The 13,930-nt window shown below is 42.0% G+C and overlaps 1 protein-coding gene across 6 annotated transcripts in view; it reads right to left on the bottom strand.

The window, feature by feature from the left end:
• Positions 1–732: 732 nt before the first annotated feature.
• AGPAT3 (1-acylglycerol-3-phosphate O-acyltransferase 3) overlaps positions 733–13,930 on the bottom strand; it is an 89,542-nt gene continuing 76,344 nt past the window's right edge. For all 6 annotated transcript variants that reach the window (XM_017810918.1, XM_017810920.1, XM_017810916.1 and 3 more), the window contains 4 exons: positions 13,753–13,855; positions 10,682–10,757; positions 8,345–8,543; positions 733–7,745 (listed from right to left, as the gene is read on the bottom strand). In XM_017810918.1, the coding sequence (XP_017666407.1) occupies positions 7,657–7,745; positions 8,345–8,543; positions 10,682–10,757; positions 13,753–13,855 (467 nt within the window). In that variant the 3' untranslated portion in view covers positions 733–7,656. The remainder of the gene's footprint in view (positions 7,746–8,344; positions 8,544–10,681; positions 10,758–13,752; positions 13,856–13,930) is intronic.

The raw sequence follows: 13,930 nt of genomic DNA, 5'->3' as shown, positions 1-13,930 counted from the left end.
CCCCATTGACCTACCCCTGCCCACACACCACACTGCTGGCTGCTTCTGCATCCTCAGTTACAGTTGTGGTGTCTGACACTGGCTGGTTCCAGATCAAAATCATCATCCTTCAAAAATGAATTATGAATCCAAGGAGATCCAACAGAGGCACACAGGTAAGAAAAGCTGTATTTGTGCAAGCTGAAAAGTAATAGAAAAAAAGTTTCTGCTTGCATACTTTTAGAATTGAAGCCCAGCCTCTCCACAAAAAAAAGGTCTGCCCACACAGTGACACGATGCAACTGATCTGTCATTTTAAGGCAGCTCAGCCCAACCTAGACTATTCAAAGGAGAAGGGATCAGGGAAGGGAAAATCAACAGGAGAAACTGAGCTCAGTGTACAAAAAGGTGACGCAGGAACGTGATGTTATCACATGCCTTTTTGTTTGTTTGGGGTTTTTTGTTTGGTTTGGGGTTTTTTTTGGTTTTTTTTGTTACAGGCTTACATAGGCTAAAGAAGAGCTGAAGGCCCAGGGGCCTGAGCAGGTACAGAGCCAGGCCAGGGCTATAGTAGAGGCAGAAACTGTAGAGATAACCTACTGTTGAGCAGCTCTCTGATAAAAATATGGTGAAGAAAGCAAAAATGCCAAGGGATCATCCAGGGGGGTCTCTCAGGTGGGAGTGTATGATGTTGGCGAACAGCTGAGGAAGGTCTTTATCTTCCAGTGAAAAATAGAAACTTAAAAGATGTCTGATTTGACAAATTGGTTTAATTAACAGCATCTATCCGTACAGCCACCATACCCTACTGCAGTTTCAACTTCTTAGATCATACAGCTTTGGGTTTGCTTTGGAGGATTCTTCAGGAAAGGAAGATCCCTCCCCCCCCCATTCTGATCATTTGGAGGAGCCATGCAAAACTTTATATATTGCTGCCATAAATGCCTTGGCAATGCACTGTCCCTCAACAGTTCTCAAGGACTGGCTTCGTGCAGGGAATGCCCACAGGGTTCAGCTTGTTCTTGCCTCCCAGCCCCCACAAAATGATCCACCCAGGTTATTGCTGCAGACCTGATCCCCTCACATGGATCAGTTTGCAGGACTGAGACCAAAAGGCATAATTGGAAATAAAACCAACCAAAGCAAAAATAAAATAGCCCTTAGCGCATGTTTAGTTACAAAAGGAGGAAAAGGATGCATATCTCCCTGTTACATTATTGGCTACTCAGTAAACACTGCAAAAAAACCAGATGCTGGGCAGTCACCCTTTTTCATTCGAGCACAATTAAAACTCGTCTATGCCAGCATATTATGTACAAAATCACATACAGTTAAATAAGCAACTGAAAGTGTGAATGAGATTCTAATATACAGTACTTTCACACAGCCAAAGCTATTTTATTTTACAAGATGAGTCTTTTGTGTTTGTCTTTTTCTGAAAGCCCAATAAAAACAGCGTGAACTAGTTAAGCAAAATTTAAGAGACAACTTACAAAGTAATATTTGCATAGCACTGTAAATCTGCGTATTTGCTCGGGCACAGTTCTTAGTAAAAACTACAGTAGGTTGGGTTTTCTTAATAGCTTCTTGTTTCTCACGAGATTCAGACACCTCTCTTCTGAACGTCATAAAATCAAGTGTAGGAAAGAACTTGTAAAAATGTACAAAAATATATACACATGCACACTCAATGCATACCCTGTATACAGTTTCTTTTATTACTCGTTAAGATTTGGCTAATGTAACGATCATCTGGTACTTACACTTCCCTCCGAATGACAAGTTTGCGACAAATCAATCAGCTTAAGGATGGCGAGCTCCCTCAGAGGGAAGGTTCTCGTTAAAGCTACAGTACTTGCTGGTGATCTGAGGAGTGAGCGACGCGCCGGCAGCGCCTGCCGGGCGTTCAGGCGAGTTCAGCATTCAGGCTGTCACAAGGTGCAGCTCGGACAAAGCTGAAGCAAAACAAAACCAAAGGGGCACAGCTTGGCTCTCTGCACGGATGCACATGCACGTTATAAAGGAGGTTCACAGAACCAGTTCATGCCTCGGGTTAAAAAAAAAAAATAATTAATTTAATTCCTGATTAGGCTCTGCTACCTATTCTCCTTCCCCCGGAAATTAGATTTTAGCATGATTAGTAAATTGGTGTGTTTTCCTAAAAAATGCACGTTGGCCAAAATAAAAAAAAAGAAATAAAACTTGTGTAAGACTGCCAATTGGTAGTGGTAGCCCCTGTACTAAAGAATACTTCTAATTTAAATTTGCTGTATATTTTAAAATTTTATATTTAAATTTTAAAAGTACTATTATATTCTGGTTTCTGCCCAAGTGTCTATTTTTAAAATACATTTCCTCCTAAAAAGATAAAATGCTGTTTCTGCTAGTGTAAAGCTTTTTAGAAGTAGACAATCAGCTACACTCAAGTGCTTTCAACAGTGAAAGTGCACAAATTAACTTTGTTCACAGTTTCAAAAACGGAAGAGTAGCTGGTAACTACAGGTCTAACATTTTAAGAAATACAGGCAGCTTTCCAGAAATCTAGAGAGGCTGAGGATAAGAGAAACATGACATGTTTGTCTTACAGGTGCCAATCCACTCTCTTCCCAATTCCAAAGTATGAAATACCTTCAAGTCATTTTCTGGTGGCTAACAAACGTAGCATAGACCCTGTAACCCTGACTTCCAGAATGTTTTCCCTCAAAACCACAGCAGGTAAAAAAACCCCACAACCGACAATCTGCAAGGATCTTGCTGCAGAGACTGCTGAGTCAATCAGATAAACTGTCCTTCGAGATAAACAGGGAGGGAGTGTGGCAGAACGAGAGTTACCATCTCTAATAAGCCTTTAAGATGAATTCTGACCCCAATCATGTGAACATGGCAAGGGTTATCTCGTAAGTTGCCACAGGGAGATCTCACACTCATATTTGAGTCAGAATTTGCCTCCCACATACACACACTTATCTCTGGTTTGCAGCGCTCCTGGTAATCGCTCAGTTTTCTCAGAGCAAGAATTTGGCTGGACCTGTTGGTGGTGTTCCTCCTCCCTTCTGTGATGCATCCTGCAGCTCTCAGCATGGCTGTCCCCTGCTTCACATCCCGGGTTCACTCAGCCCCAACAGCCCTGGAGCTGCCCATTATGATCAAAAAGTTCAGAAATACAGAAACAAGTAGCTGGGACAGAGCACAAATTCAGTGTTGCTGTAATAGGGATGGGGTTTCTTCATGCAGCCACAAACCAGAACGTGTAGCAATCATCTGCTGTGAACAGAACCTTCACACCAAGGGACACAAGCACATGGCACCCAGGAGACAATGAGCTACAGCACTGCATCTGATCGTCAAAGGAGGTCGAGGAATGGATTTTTCACTTTTATCGGCACTGGCCTCCAGCATCTGCATGAAACACATGGGTGAGGTCTGCCCAAGCTTGGCTTTACACTTCTTAATACACACTTTTCCAAGATGCCAAAAGACGTGAGATTATCTGTCTTCAATCTGAAACACCCTGTGTAGTGTGAACTCAGTGTTACTAAAAGCCTCGGACTCCACACTTCTTTAATCAAAATGTACATGAAGCAAAACCAGATCTGTTGTGCAGTCCCAAGACAGAAACAGTACCTTTAGCCACAGTTACTCCCGCTTGAGAGTTACTCTAACTCTCGGTAAAGACCTTGCCCCAACTCCTTTCTGTTGGTTTCACCAGTGCCAGAGGGACCTGTTGCCAGGTAGGGATGGCCTGTATGAGCAGGCCTGGGAAGGGCTTCTTTTCCCTGATAAAAGTTTTGCTCTGAAGTAGCAAAGTTGCACTATCGCGTAACAGCAACACGGCTGTGTCACTTCAGACCTGCAGAGCACGTCAGCCAGCGCCAAAATTCAGGAAGACAAAACCCCAGCTGTGTGAGACGATTTCTGCGGGACTGGTTGAACTGGTGAGCTCAGAGTTCCAGCTGAGAGGTCGCAATCAAACCATCTGCAGAAGATACAGGCGAGCAAAAGTACAGACATCAGTGATGGAGACAAGTGGTATTACGTGGAAGTGAGCAGGCACACTCACTTTTCCTGTGAATTCCGGGCAATTAGGACACAGGCAGCAGTCAGATTCATTGGTCAGCAATTAAGTGTAGAGCCCTTCAAGGTAATTTAAAGCAGAACAAAGGAACGTTGCCCATGCTCTTTGTGCTGGAGACAGGTACTTCACTCAGTGATGCAACGTCAATTGCAAGAGCACATTCAGCCCACAATGAGCAAGAGAGAACTGCAATCCCACCGAGCCAAGACCTCTGGGTATCAGGTCCCTCTTCAGCATCAGCTTTTTGTGCCTTCCTAACCAAGATGCCACAATGCCAGCAGCTTCCGAGGGTTCTTAGACGTAGGTCAACACGATGCTGCTTTGGAACTATAAATCCCACTTGGAGAGCAACATCCCTGTTCTTCATGGCCAAGGCCAAAGGCATACATGTACCATCTGTCCACGGAAGTCTGAGAACCATTCCTTTTCGGAGTCAATGCTGCACTCCATGGCAGTCAGCTTGCAAGTCCACACTGGAGAACACGGAATTTACTCTGAACAATTAAGCAATAAATGAAAATTCTGAAAGGTGGAGAGAGAAAACGCTCCCATAGCTGTAATTTTATTAAACCTATCGTGGTTGAAAAGCAAAAAGACGGAAAACATGATATATTTTTGTTTATTATTGCTCTTAAAGGGCTTGGTAGTCAAATATACAAGCTATGTTCTATTAAACCAGAAGAAAATAAGATATAAAACCTATGCTCACTTTTTCAACCCAATCCAGCTGCTAATCTTCGTTAGTGACATTAACTTCAGCTATTTTCAGTCATTTTAATTTATACATACTCCGTGTACGTGTGCGCGCGCGTGTATAAAAACCCTTATTTGAGGAGATAAAATTCAAAATGAAGAGATTTTTGTTGGTTTCATACTGGTTTGTGCACTGCTGTATGTTTCAGTTTTTCAAGAGGTTACTGATATGTCTGTTTAGAAGAGCAAAATTTAAGTATCTGATGATGTATTTATTATATTTTCAAAAAGAAAGCATGACCAATAAATTATGATAAGAAAATATGAAATGTTGATTATTCTCCCCTTGATGTACATGCACTAATCCCATGATTCTGAATAGGGAGTTACATGCACTAAGAGGAGAAAAGGATCCTGTAAAGAGAAAGGTTATTAATTCCCTTCTCCTCTAAGCAGCTCCCCTCTTCTCAGCATTAAGAAGGGATTTATTTTGTGAAATTCTTGTCATGCCCATTAATATACTGTTCAAAATGTAGAGTATAAAACATAGTCAGTGGTCAGCCTGCTTTGCAAGCCTCTTCTGCTAAGCCAGTACAATTTATATATACTCAATATCATCTTCAGGAAGCAAGTATACAGCATTTGTAACATCTTTCTAGGAAGCAAGAATTATACCCATTACTGAATTACTTAAGAAAAAAAAATAAAGAAAAGAAAGAAAGAAACCCCACTGTTCTTAGTCCTCCTGTTAAAAATAGGGAAAAGCCAGAGTTAACTTTATCAGCACTGGGATGTCTGACTGTATTTAGAGACAAAGTACGAAAACATCCAGCAAGGACAACAGAGTCATGGCTGGGCTCTGTTCTCCTCAATTCCCAAGGCATATTCCAAATTCCACTAACATTAGCAACAGTTTTGCATCCCCTATCTTAGGGAAGATTTATTGAGGGGACAAAGATGACATACTAATGCTGGGGGTCTGGGTACAAGGATTCAGCAAGGTTGAGCCTAACAGGAGACAGACAACATAGGTCATCCTTCAAATGCTCTTGTTGAAAAGACCACAAATAAAAACCAAGTGCATGACAGAACAGTGATCAATGAGCCCAAGTAAAATATTTTTCTAAGTTATAAAATTGCTCTTCCAGTGTTTGGAAATGGAAAAACCTGTGGGAGAAGAGGTTACATTCCAAGTTAAGAGTAAATATGAAAAGTAGGTAAATTATTACTCTCTTCTCTTGGTTACTGGAGCAAAGATGAAAACAACAACCAGTGCTTTGATAAGATCTGTTCTTTACAAAAGTGAGACAAATATTCTAGTGGCAGCTGGGTTAAAGATACAGACCCTGAGGGTCAGCTTCTGCCCTCAGCTGTAAATCTGCAACTCATTTCACCCACTTCTCAGTGCAGCCAAATGTAGATTGTGACCTTCAGACTTGAACATACAGGTAGTTACAATCTGTTTGCAAACAGTTCTCCAGCTCTGCATACAGCAGCAATCTACAAAAATCTCTGAATGTGCGTTTGTAAAAAAAGAAAAAGGAAAAAAAGAAAGAAAAAAAAAAAGGAGAGAGACAGATAACAGACATGATTCTGATCTCTAATTTTCAGTGAAAAAAAACCCCCAAAATGTCAACAAGCAAAACTAAAGATACTTAAAATCCCTGAAGAGACCTCATACTCTTTCTAAGGCTTAACAGCACAGCTTACCTTGCAGTATAACTTCACATGAACATCTAAAGCATGGCCAAGTCAAAAGTGCAGCACACCCTATCCTTACACACACAGGGTAAGATCCTGGCCCCGTCTGAATCACTGCTGAAACTCTCATTACAAGTTCAAGAGATGGCAGCATTTGAAATCTGACTGCTCCAGACCTCTCCTTTTCGCATTTTTGTCAAAAGAAGACATTTTGAAAACTATTGTGCTGATTTCTGCTGTTGCCTCCCAGTTTACTGCGAGAGGTTGGCCGAACTGGACTTTGGTAATGAGAGATGCAAGCAGAAATAAAAGGAGAAATCATTCAGGACAACTGAATAAATTTCCTTCTTCGCACAACTCCAAATCCCATGGTCAACCACTGATTCAAAAAAACAAAACAAGCCCAAACAGATTCAAAATTATCATACATGATGTGAAATAGGGCAAACAGCACTCAAGACCAAAGTAATATTTTGAAATTAAACAGCCTTGAGCAGTTAAGCAGGAGATGTGATGGGAATTTTGTACTGTCTCAGTATGGATCTGTTCTATGGGAACTGCTGATGAATAATGCACTGCTTCCAAACTCCACTATCTGTTCTCCCTCATTACAGAAGTTCTAAGACGTTGCCTGAAAATAAAAAGCATCAGTGTAACGTACAAATAGGGTTTCATCTGTAGCCATGACAACACAGCCAAAATGACTCTAACCCCATGAACACCTGTCAATTAATTTAAGAAGGGTGTTTTTTCCTGGCTCATTAGTAAAAGAAGTTGGAAATCAATAAACGTTACGTTGGCTTTAGCAAGAGGAAACATTCAATGGCTCCTGTTGTAAAAGTGAGTGTAGTGCTCTTGACAGAAACCAGTGTTTTCAGTCATCTGAAGACACACGTGGCCACGTGGCCTTTTCTCCCCCACCTCAAGTCCCCCAACAAAGCAAGAAAAATTAGTTTCTTCTTCCACCCCACCCCAGATTTTCTCCCATAGCTTGATTACAGTAATCCTTAAACAGGCAGAAGGTTCACGTGTTCTCTTCAGTCGATGCCTCCAACATCTTCATTCTTGGCTCAAGTTTTATTCATTAATATTAGTCATCAGTTATTAAGAAAAAGATAGTTTCTAAGTGTTTGTTGTTTTTTTTTTTTTTTAACTGAAGTTAATTGGATACCATAGTCTGGTTATATGTGCTGAACTGCAGCTGTCAGTTACTCCTTTTTCTTGAATTCCTGGTTGCCATAGCTGGAGCCTTTTTCTATTTCAGTTACTCCTATCAGTCTACGAACTCCAAAGGAAGCTTTAAAATATAACAGAGAAATGAGAGGCATATTAAAACCAGTTCAAGGATTCAGGAAGCCACATATGAACACACAAGCAGAACCCACATGAGTTCACCCAACCCCCAAGTCAGTAGTGATTGCAGACCAACTGACACTAAAAGAGTGGGACAATCAAGATTAAAAAATATAATTACTGCTTCTGTTGTTTGACAGGACATGTAGCATGAACACTGAAGCATATCCCCTTCCTCACCCCTGTTTTTTTTTGTTAGGTTTTTCTTTTGTTGGGAGGGTTGGAGTTTATGTATTTGTTTGTTTTTTAATACACAGACAAGTTGTCCAGTGAAAGTATTTTTTCCTTCAGGCACCATAATAATGGGCTACAAGACTCACCTGCTATTGATTACTACAGTTATTGCCTAAGATATGAAGGCAAATCTTCCTGAATTAAAGCTTTTGAAATAATTAAAATGCTGTACAATATAAAGACTACTGAGTGAGTTCCCAAGTGTTTTTCTGCAAGCCCCATTCATATTAATTAATACACAGAACTTATTGGAGGTAATAGATCTTGTTCTGTGTCACACTGGGCTTGGCATCTTCTCTGTTTTATTACCTGCTCCAACAAGTCCTAGGAATGCAAGGATAAGGAGAGGTGATCCACTTGCAAAAACTCCAAAGCCAAATGTGAAGAGAGGAGAGAGGAGAACTGTGGCCCAAAAAAGAAAATTTAGGAGAGTCCATGGTCTCCTAGGAGGTTTAAACTGCTTGCCAGGAAATATGCCTTCCTGATTATACATCTCTTGCAAAGCATCCTGGGTGAAAGAGAGAAGAAAACAGGTTCATAATATTTGCACCAAGCAAGCCAAGACTAGACAACTCCAGGAGAACACAAAGGACAGTATCCATGGTAAATACCCATCAAGAGTGCACAGCATCCAATTCCATCTGCTGTCATTTTTCTGGGCGTTTCTGTTGATTGCCAAGGTGACTGTATTAGTCCTTTGAAGGCAATTTCTTCCATCACCAGAAACTGAAACCTTGTCCTCTCCACTACCAAATACCTTCATCTCATCTCTTAATTGTTTAGGAATTGAGGGCAGCATCAGGCCAGAGGCCAGTTCAGGCACTACTTGCACTCTTAGCTGGGTGCTCTTTCTTTCTGCTTTTATTTCCAAAAAGTTCAGCATGATTTAGCAAAGCCTAGCAGGAAAATGTTGTGTATAGAGCCAGGAGGGCAAGGCAAGGAATGAGCTAATGAGCAGGGAAAGCACCATGCCAGCCAAAACCCAGGGACTCCAACCCAGCTGCTGCATCCTGAGCAGAGCCTGCAGAGAGATGCAGTCCTGAAACACATCACTGAGATGCCCACAATCCTCCCTCAGTCTGTAAGAAAGTTCTCCAAGGTTTCCAAGCCACTACCGAGGTTGGCTCAAGTCTGGTTATTTCTCTTTTTTTCCCTGCTTAAACTGTTTTTCTTTAAGTTTACTTTGCAAAGGACTGAGAAGCGCAAGGGGTTCCTTGCCAGTAACAGCCTTTTGAGGATAAGCCCCCTGTGCAGGAAGAGGATTCCAGTTACAAAGTAGTGCTAACACCCTGAGATCAATATATATAATACCCACATATATGAGCAATACCTCCCTGGCAACACCTCACACCAAAGCTGAATGGAGCTACAGCCAATATCAGCAGGGATGAGAACAAATGGTGCCAGGTTGCACCAGGGGAGGTTTAGCTTTGATATTAGGTAAAAAAAATTTCCATGAAAAATGCTGTAAAGCAGTGGAACAGGCTGCCCAGGGAACTGGTGGAGTCACCATCCCTGGAAGTGTTCAAAAACCATGGATATGGCACTTGAGGACATGGTTTAGTTGTAAACATGGTGGTGGTGCTGGGTTGATGGTTGGACTTGATGATCTCAGAGGTGTTTTCCAACCTTAACAATTCCAGGGTGCTAATGGGAGATAGGGGAAAAAAGATGATGATAGCTACTGCTCTTTGTAAGATAACTTCTCTCTCATTAACTGAATTAGAGCTTAAATTTAAATTTTAAATTTAAAAAAATTTAAATAAAATTGAAACTTAGAACAATTTGCTGCCTACCTACAGACTAAGCACAAGCTTGGAAATGCTGCAGCACAGGTCATCCTAGTTGGAGAAAGCCCAAGACAGTTAAAGTTTCTCTGCTCTTCTGTTGCTTTTCTTTCCACAAAGAAAAACAACACAGAAATCAAGACACACATCTGAAGTTCAAAAATCCACCAGTCAGGGCTGGACAACATTAATTACAGTTCTCTCCTACTCCCCACAGAACTGTTAAATCTGCAGTCAAGAAAATAACCATCTGAGGTTAAAAAAGGGAAAAAAAAAAAAAAAAGAAATGACACGAGGAAAAGCTTTGAGCCATGTGAAGGCATGATGTGCTCTACCAGTCCCTGGCATCAGATCCCAGGGACTGTCACCCCATGTCACACACCACTGCAGAAGTATTACCAGGAGGCAGAAGAAAAGTGACAGTGGAAGAAAAATGAAAGCAAAGAACAATTGCAGCTGAAAGCCAGGACTGGCTGTCCCTGACAGACAGTTATCACTCTTCTCGAGTGCCTAAAAACACCCACAGGGAAAATGGAGCTTTTAGAAATCTGTGACAGAGATCCAAGAGCTGAAGAATGCAAAAAGACAGTGGATTGCTATTAGTCTTCCACAGCTCAGGCATATCTCTGAATTCCTCTGTGCTTCCTGGCAATTTGAGACCTACTCACTGGCCAGCCCTCCACTGCCAAGGGGCTCTTCTGTCCTGCTCCTTCCAGCAGTTTGAGGGATGGCTGCCTAATTAAACATAATATCCTATCTCTTCCCTCCATCCAGCAGAAGAGTGTGCATTACTCACTGCTTTAATACACTCTCCCTGTGAAAAGTCCCAAAAGACAGAAAAGAAAGCAAAGCTGTTTACCTTCTCCTGGTAAAGCTTATGAAGCCAGTTTGCAGCTTCCTTTTCATCTTGAGGGATATCTTCCAGAGGAAATCTCCTGGTTTAGTAGAGAGATTAAAAAAGGAAAGAAGAAAAACAAAAAAGGATTAAGGGAAAATCCAGGTATTTGACTTTAGCCCTCTATTAGGGAAGATCTTCCATTCAGCAAAGGGCATAAATCACAGGCAATACTGTCACTGATGGCAGAGGTCTTAAATACAGAGAAGAACCAGGACTTAGAAAAAAACCAATTCTTCATTACAAAACTCATATTCTTAAGACAAAATAAACTGTTCAAGCTCTTATCAGTTTCAGCTCACATCAGTAAAATAAGCATTCCCCACTCAAACATGGTTCTTCCTTCACCACATCCACCATTGGCTGATTCCCAGTGAGCTCAGGCTGAGGCACCCAGAGCTGGGAAAACACAAGCAAGTGGGAAACCCAAGGATAATTGTCTGTTACATTTTGGCAGAGAAAAGCCCATTTTGGAATTAATGGGAGAGGTGCTTAAAAATTCACTTCAGACCAACTCTGAGGAAAATGTCATCTTCTGCAGGGACTGCACTTGTCCCTTCTGCCTCTCCAGCACTGCAGACTGAGGCATGCAGGTCTGGGTACCTGTGAAAATTATGCCCAGAGAGGCAGAGAGTAGGTTTAGATTAGGTATTAGAAAAAAAGTATTTGCTGATAGGGCGGTGAGGCTCTGGAACAGGTTGTCCAGAGAAGCTGTGGATGCCCCATCCCTGGATGGGACAGGTTGGATGGGGCTCTGAGCAACCTGGTCTAGTGGAAGGTGTCCCTGCCCATGGCAGAAGGGTTGGAACGAGATGATCTTTAAGGTCCCTTCCAGCCCAAGCCATTCTATAATTCTGTGAATGCATTCTAATTAATTTCTAATAATTTTTGCATCCCACAAATGAACGGAACACCAGATCTGACAGATTTACCTTCATGACCTCTACCATGAGGAGCTGCTCAATTAATACAAATGATGCTCAGTAAAAAGTCATTTGCTGAAAGCTCTCTGGTGAAGCTGTCACGGTGTTGCTGTGCCACCACTAGAGGGGACTCACAGCAATAACATTTGGTAACTTCCTGATTATTTTCTCTGTAGCCAGTTGGGATAAAGACTGTTATCTGCTTCTGGGAGCTAAGCTGCTTACCTCTGCACAGGTAACTGTGTACACGTATACCAAGAACATGAGCTTACGTGTTTCCCTTCTCTGAGCTACATTAAGTCTTCTGGCACAATAAGGACGTGTTCCATTTTCAGGAAAAAAAAAAACCAACCATAAAAATAGTTTCTTTATTCTCATAGCTTCCACTCCAAAGCAGAGAAAAAGCTTTAAGCTGTAGAAAAGCACCTTGAGAATATTGATGCAGTTCACAAACATACGTTAAACTGGAATTATTTATACACAGCCACTAGTTTCTTTCATAGGGTACAATTGCTAATTTTACCTGGCAACATCATTCTCAACAGGATTTTATGAACCCAAATCTCTTCTAACACTATTGAAAAATACATTTCTCTTCTTTCCTCCCACTGCCTCTCCAAGAAATAAAACCAACTTGCACCTCTGTGAGCAAGCCACAGGATATTTCACTGAAGGCAGCTGTTCCTCAGTGTATAATTGTACAGAAGTGCATCCATGCATGGGTACCCCAGGTCCAGCTAGATATCCTACATGCACCTGCCATCAATATGGAATTACAGGTGGCAATTGCCTGACCGCCTGTTTTGCTGGCTGGCAAGTTGTCTGTTCACTTTCCTCATCAGGAATATGTTTGGCAAGAGTAAATAGTCAAAATGAAAACCCTTGCAAATGAGCAACCTCACCTCTCCACAGGCAGCTCCACAGTCTCCTTTCCCCCTGAAAGACTAAAATGTTTTGGACATTATTCTGAGGGCAGAACTGGAGCACTGTGCCCCTCCTTTCCCCATTAAGCCTGAAGCACTCTGCCTCCCTTGGGACAGCATTTCTTCCTCAAAACTGTTGCTGCTCTACCCCAATGCACTAGGTAATCAGTGTGATTTCCTACAGAGATTCTCACCCTTGAAGGCTCTGGCAAAACACACCTGCTTTGATTAGATGGACTGTGCATAGAGCCAGTGCCATTCACCTGCACCACGGACCTAAGGCCAGAGGGCAAAGGTGTGGGGGGAATCAAAGCTTTTTCTTCTTTTCTCTTTTTAAAAACCAAGCATCAACCTCATCACCAGAACACAGCAATGTTTTCCAAAGGGTGGCTGAAGCCCCCAGAGAAGCAGAAGCAAACTGGCAAAAGGACTGTGGAAAGAACAACCAGGTCGTTTGTCAGGTCCAAACATAAAAGGAAAAAGAAGAAATTCAGCAGGAAAGGGTTGGTAGTTCTTATGATCACAAGGAAGCCTTTAAAGGAGAAGGCAACAAGGAGAAAGCAAGAAAGAAACAGCACGTGTGTTTGTGTATGCACGTGTGTACATGCTCACGGAGTTAGGTGTTAGCAGTTACTCTTTAAGGCAAAAGAGCAGTGAGGAATGTGAGGAATGTCCCACCTCATTCACAGGATGCCTGAATTTCAGCATTGCTTAACTTCTAATCTGCTAATCAAACCATGTGAGAGGGAGAGAAACTGGCCCAGGAGGGCGCTTTACACTATTTACTACAAGGGACCACTGAAGCCAGACTGGCTATTTACACCACACACATGCTCACAGGGACTGGGAAGGGTGCGGGACAGTTGGTTTTCTGTTTCCAGCAGAGAAGAAAGAAAAGGCAGACAGATCTTCAACTGCAGAAAACAGGGAAACCCTGGAAGACAGTGCGGTCACACCCTGGTTTAAAAAGTCCGCCCAACGCTCTCTGACTTGCTGGGTGATACCATGGGATCCCACATGAAAGTGAACTGAGGCACGAGGGGGAACAGGGAGATCTTTGTGGTCTGCGGAGAAACTTGAAGGACAAGGAAAAGGGGAATAGGAAAGGAAGTTTCCCCACAAAATCTGAATGCACTTCAACATGCCAAAGTATGCATCTTAGGGCTCATCTCCATCAGTATATGCTCACCTTACACACATATCTGCTTCATATTTCTTCCCATAAAGAATTCCTAATAAAGATGGGTTCTTGTTTCCTCTGAAATTTAGTGTTACATCATACACTGCTGAAACTGTTGCAGAAAAAGAAAACATGGCTGTTACAGTAGCAATTCTAGCAACCACCTTGCTGGCATCCTTTCATGAGA

Source organism: Lepidothrix coronata, unplaced genomic scaffold (assembly GCF_001604755.1).
Source record: "Lepidothrix coronata isolate B3197 unplaced genomic scaffold, Lepidothrix_coronata-1.0 Scaffold30, whole genome shotgun sequence".
Classification (NCBI taxonomy): Eukaryota; Metazoa; Chordata; class Aves; order Passeriformes; family Pipridae; genus Lepidothrix; species Lepidothrix coronata.
Note: the sequence above shows the minus strand (reverse complement) of the source record. Positions and strands in the feature narration are given on the sequence as shown.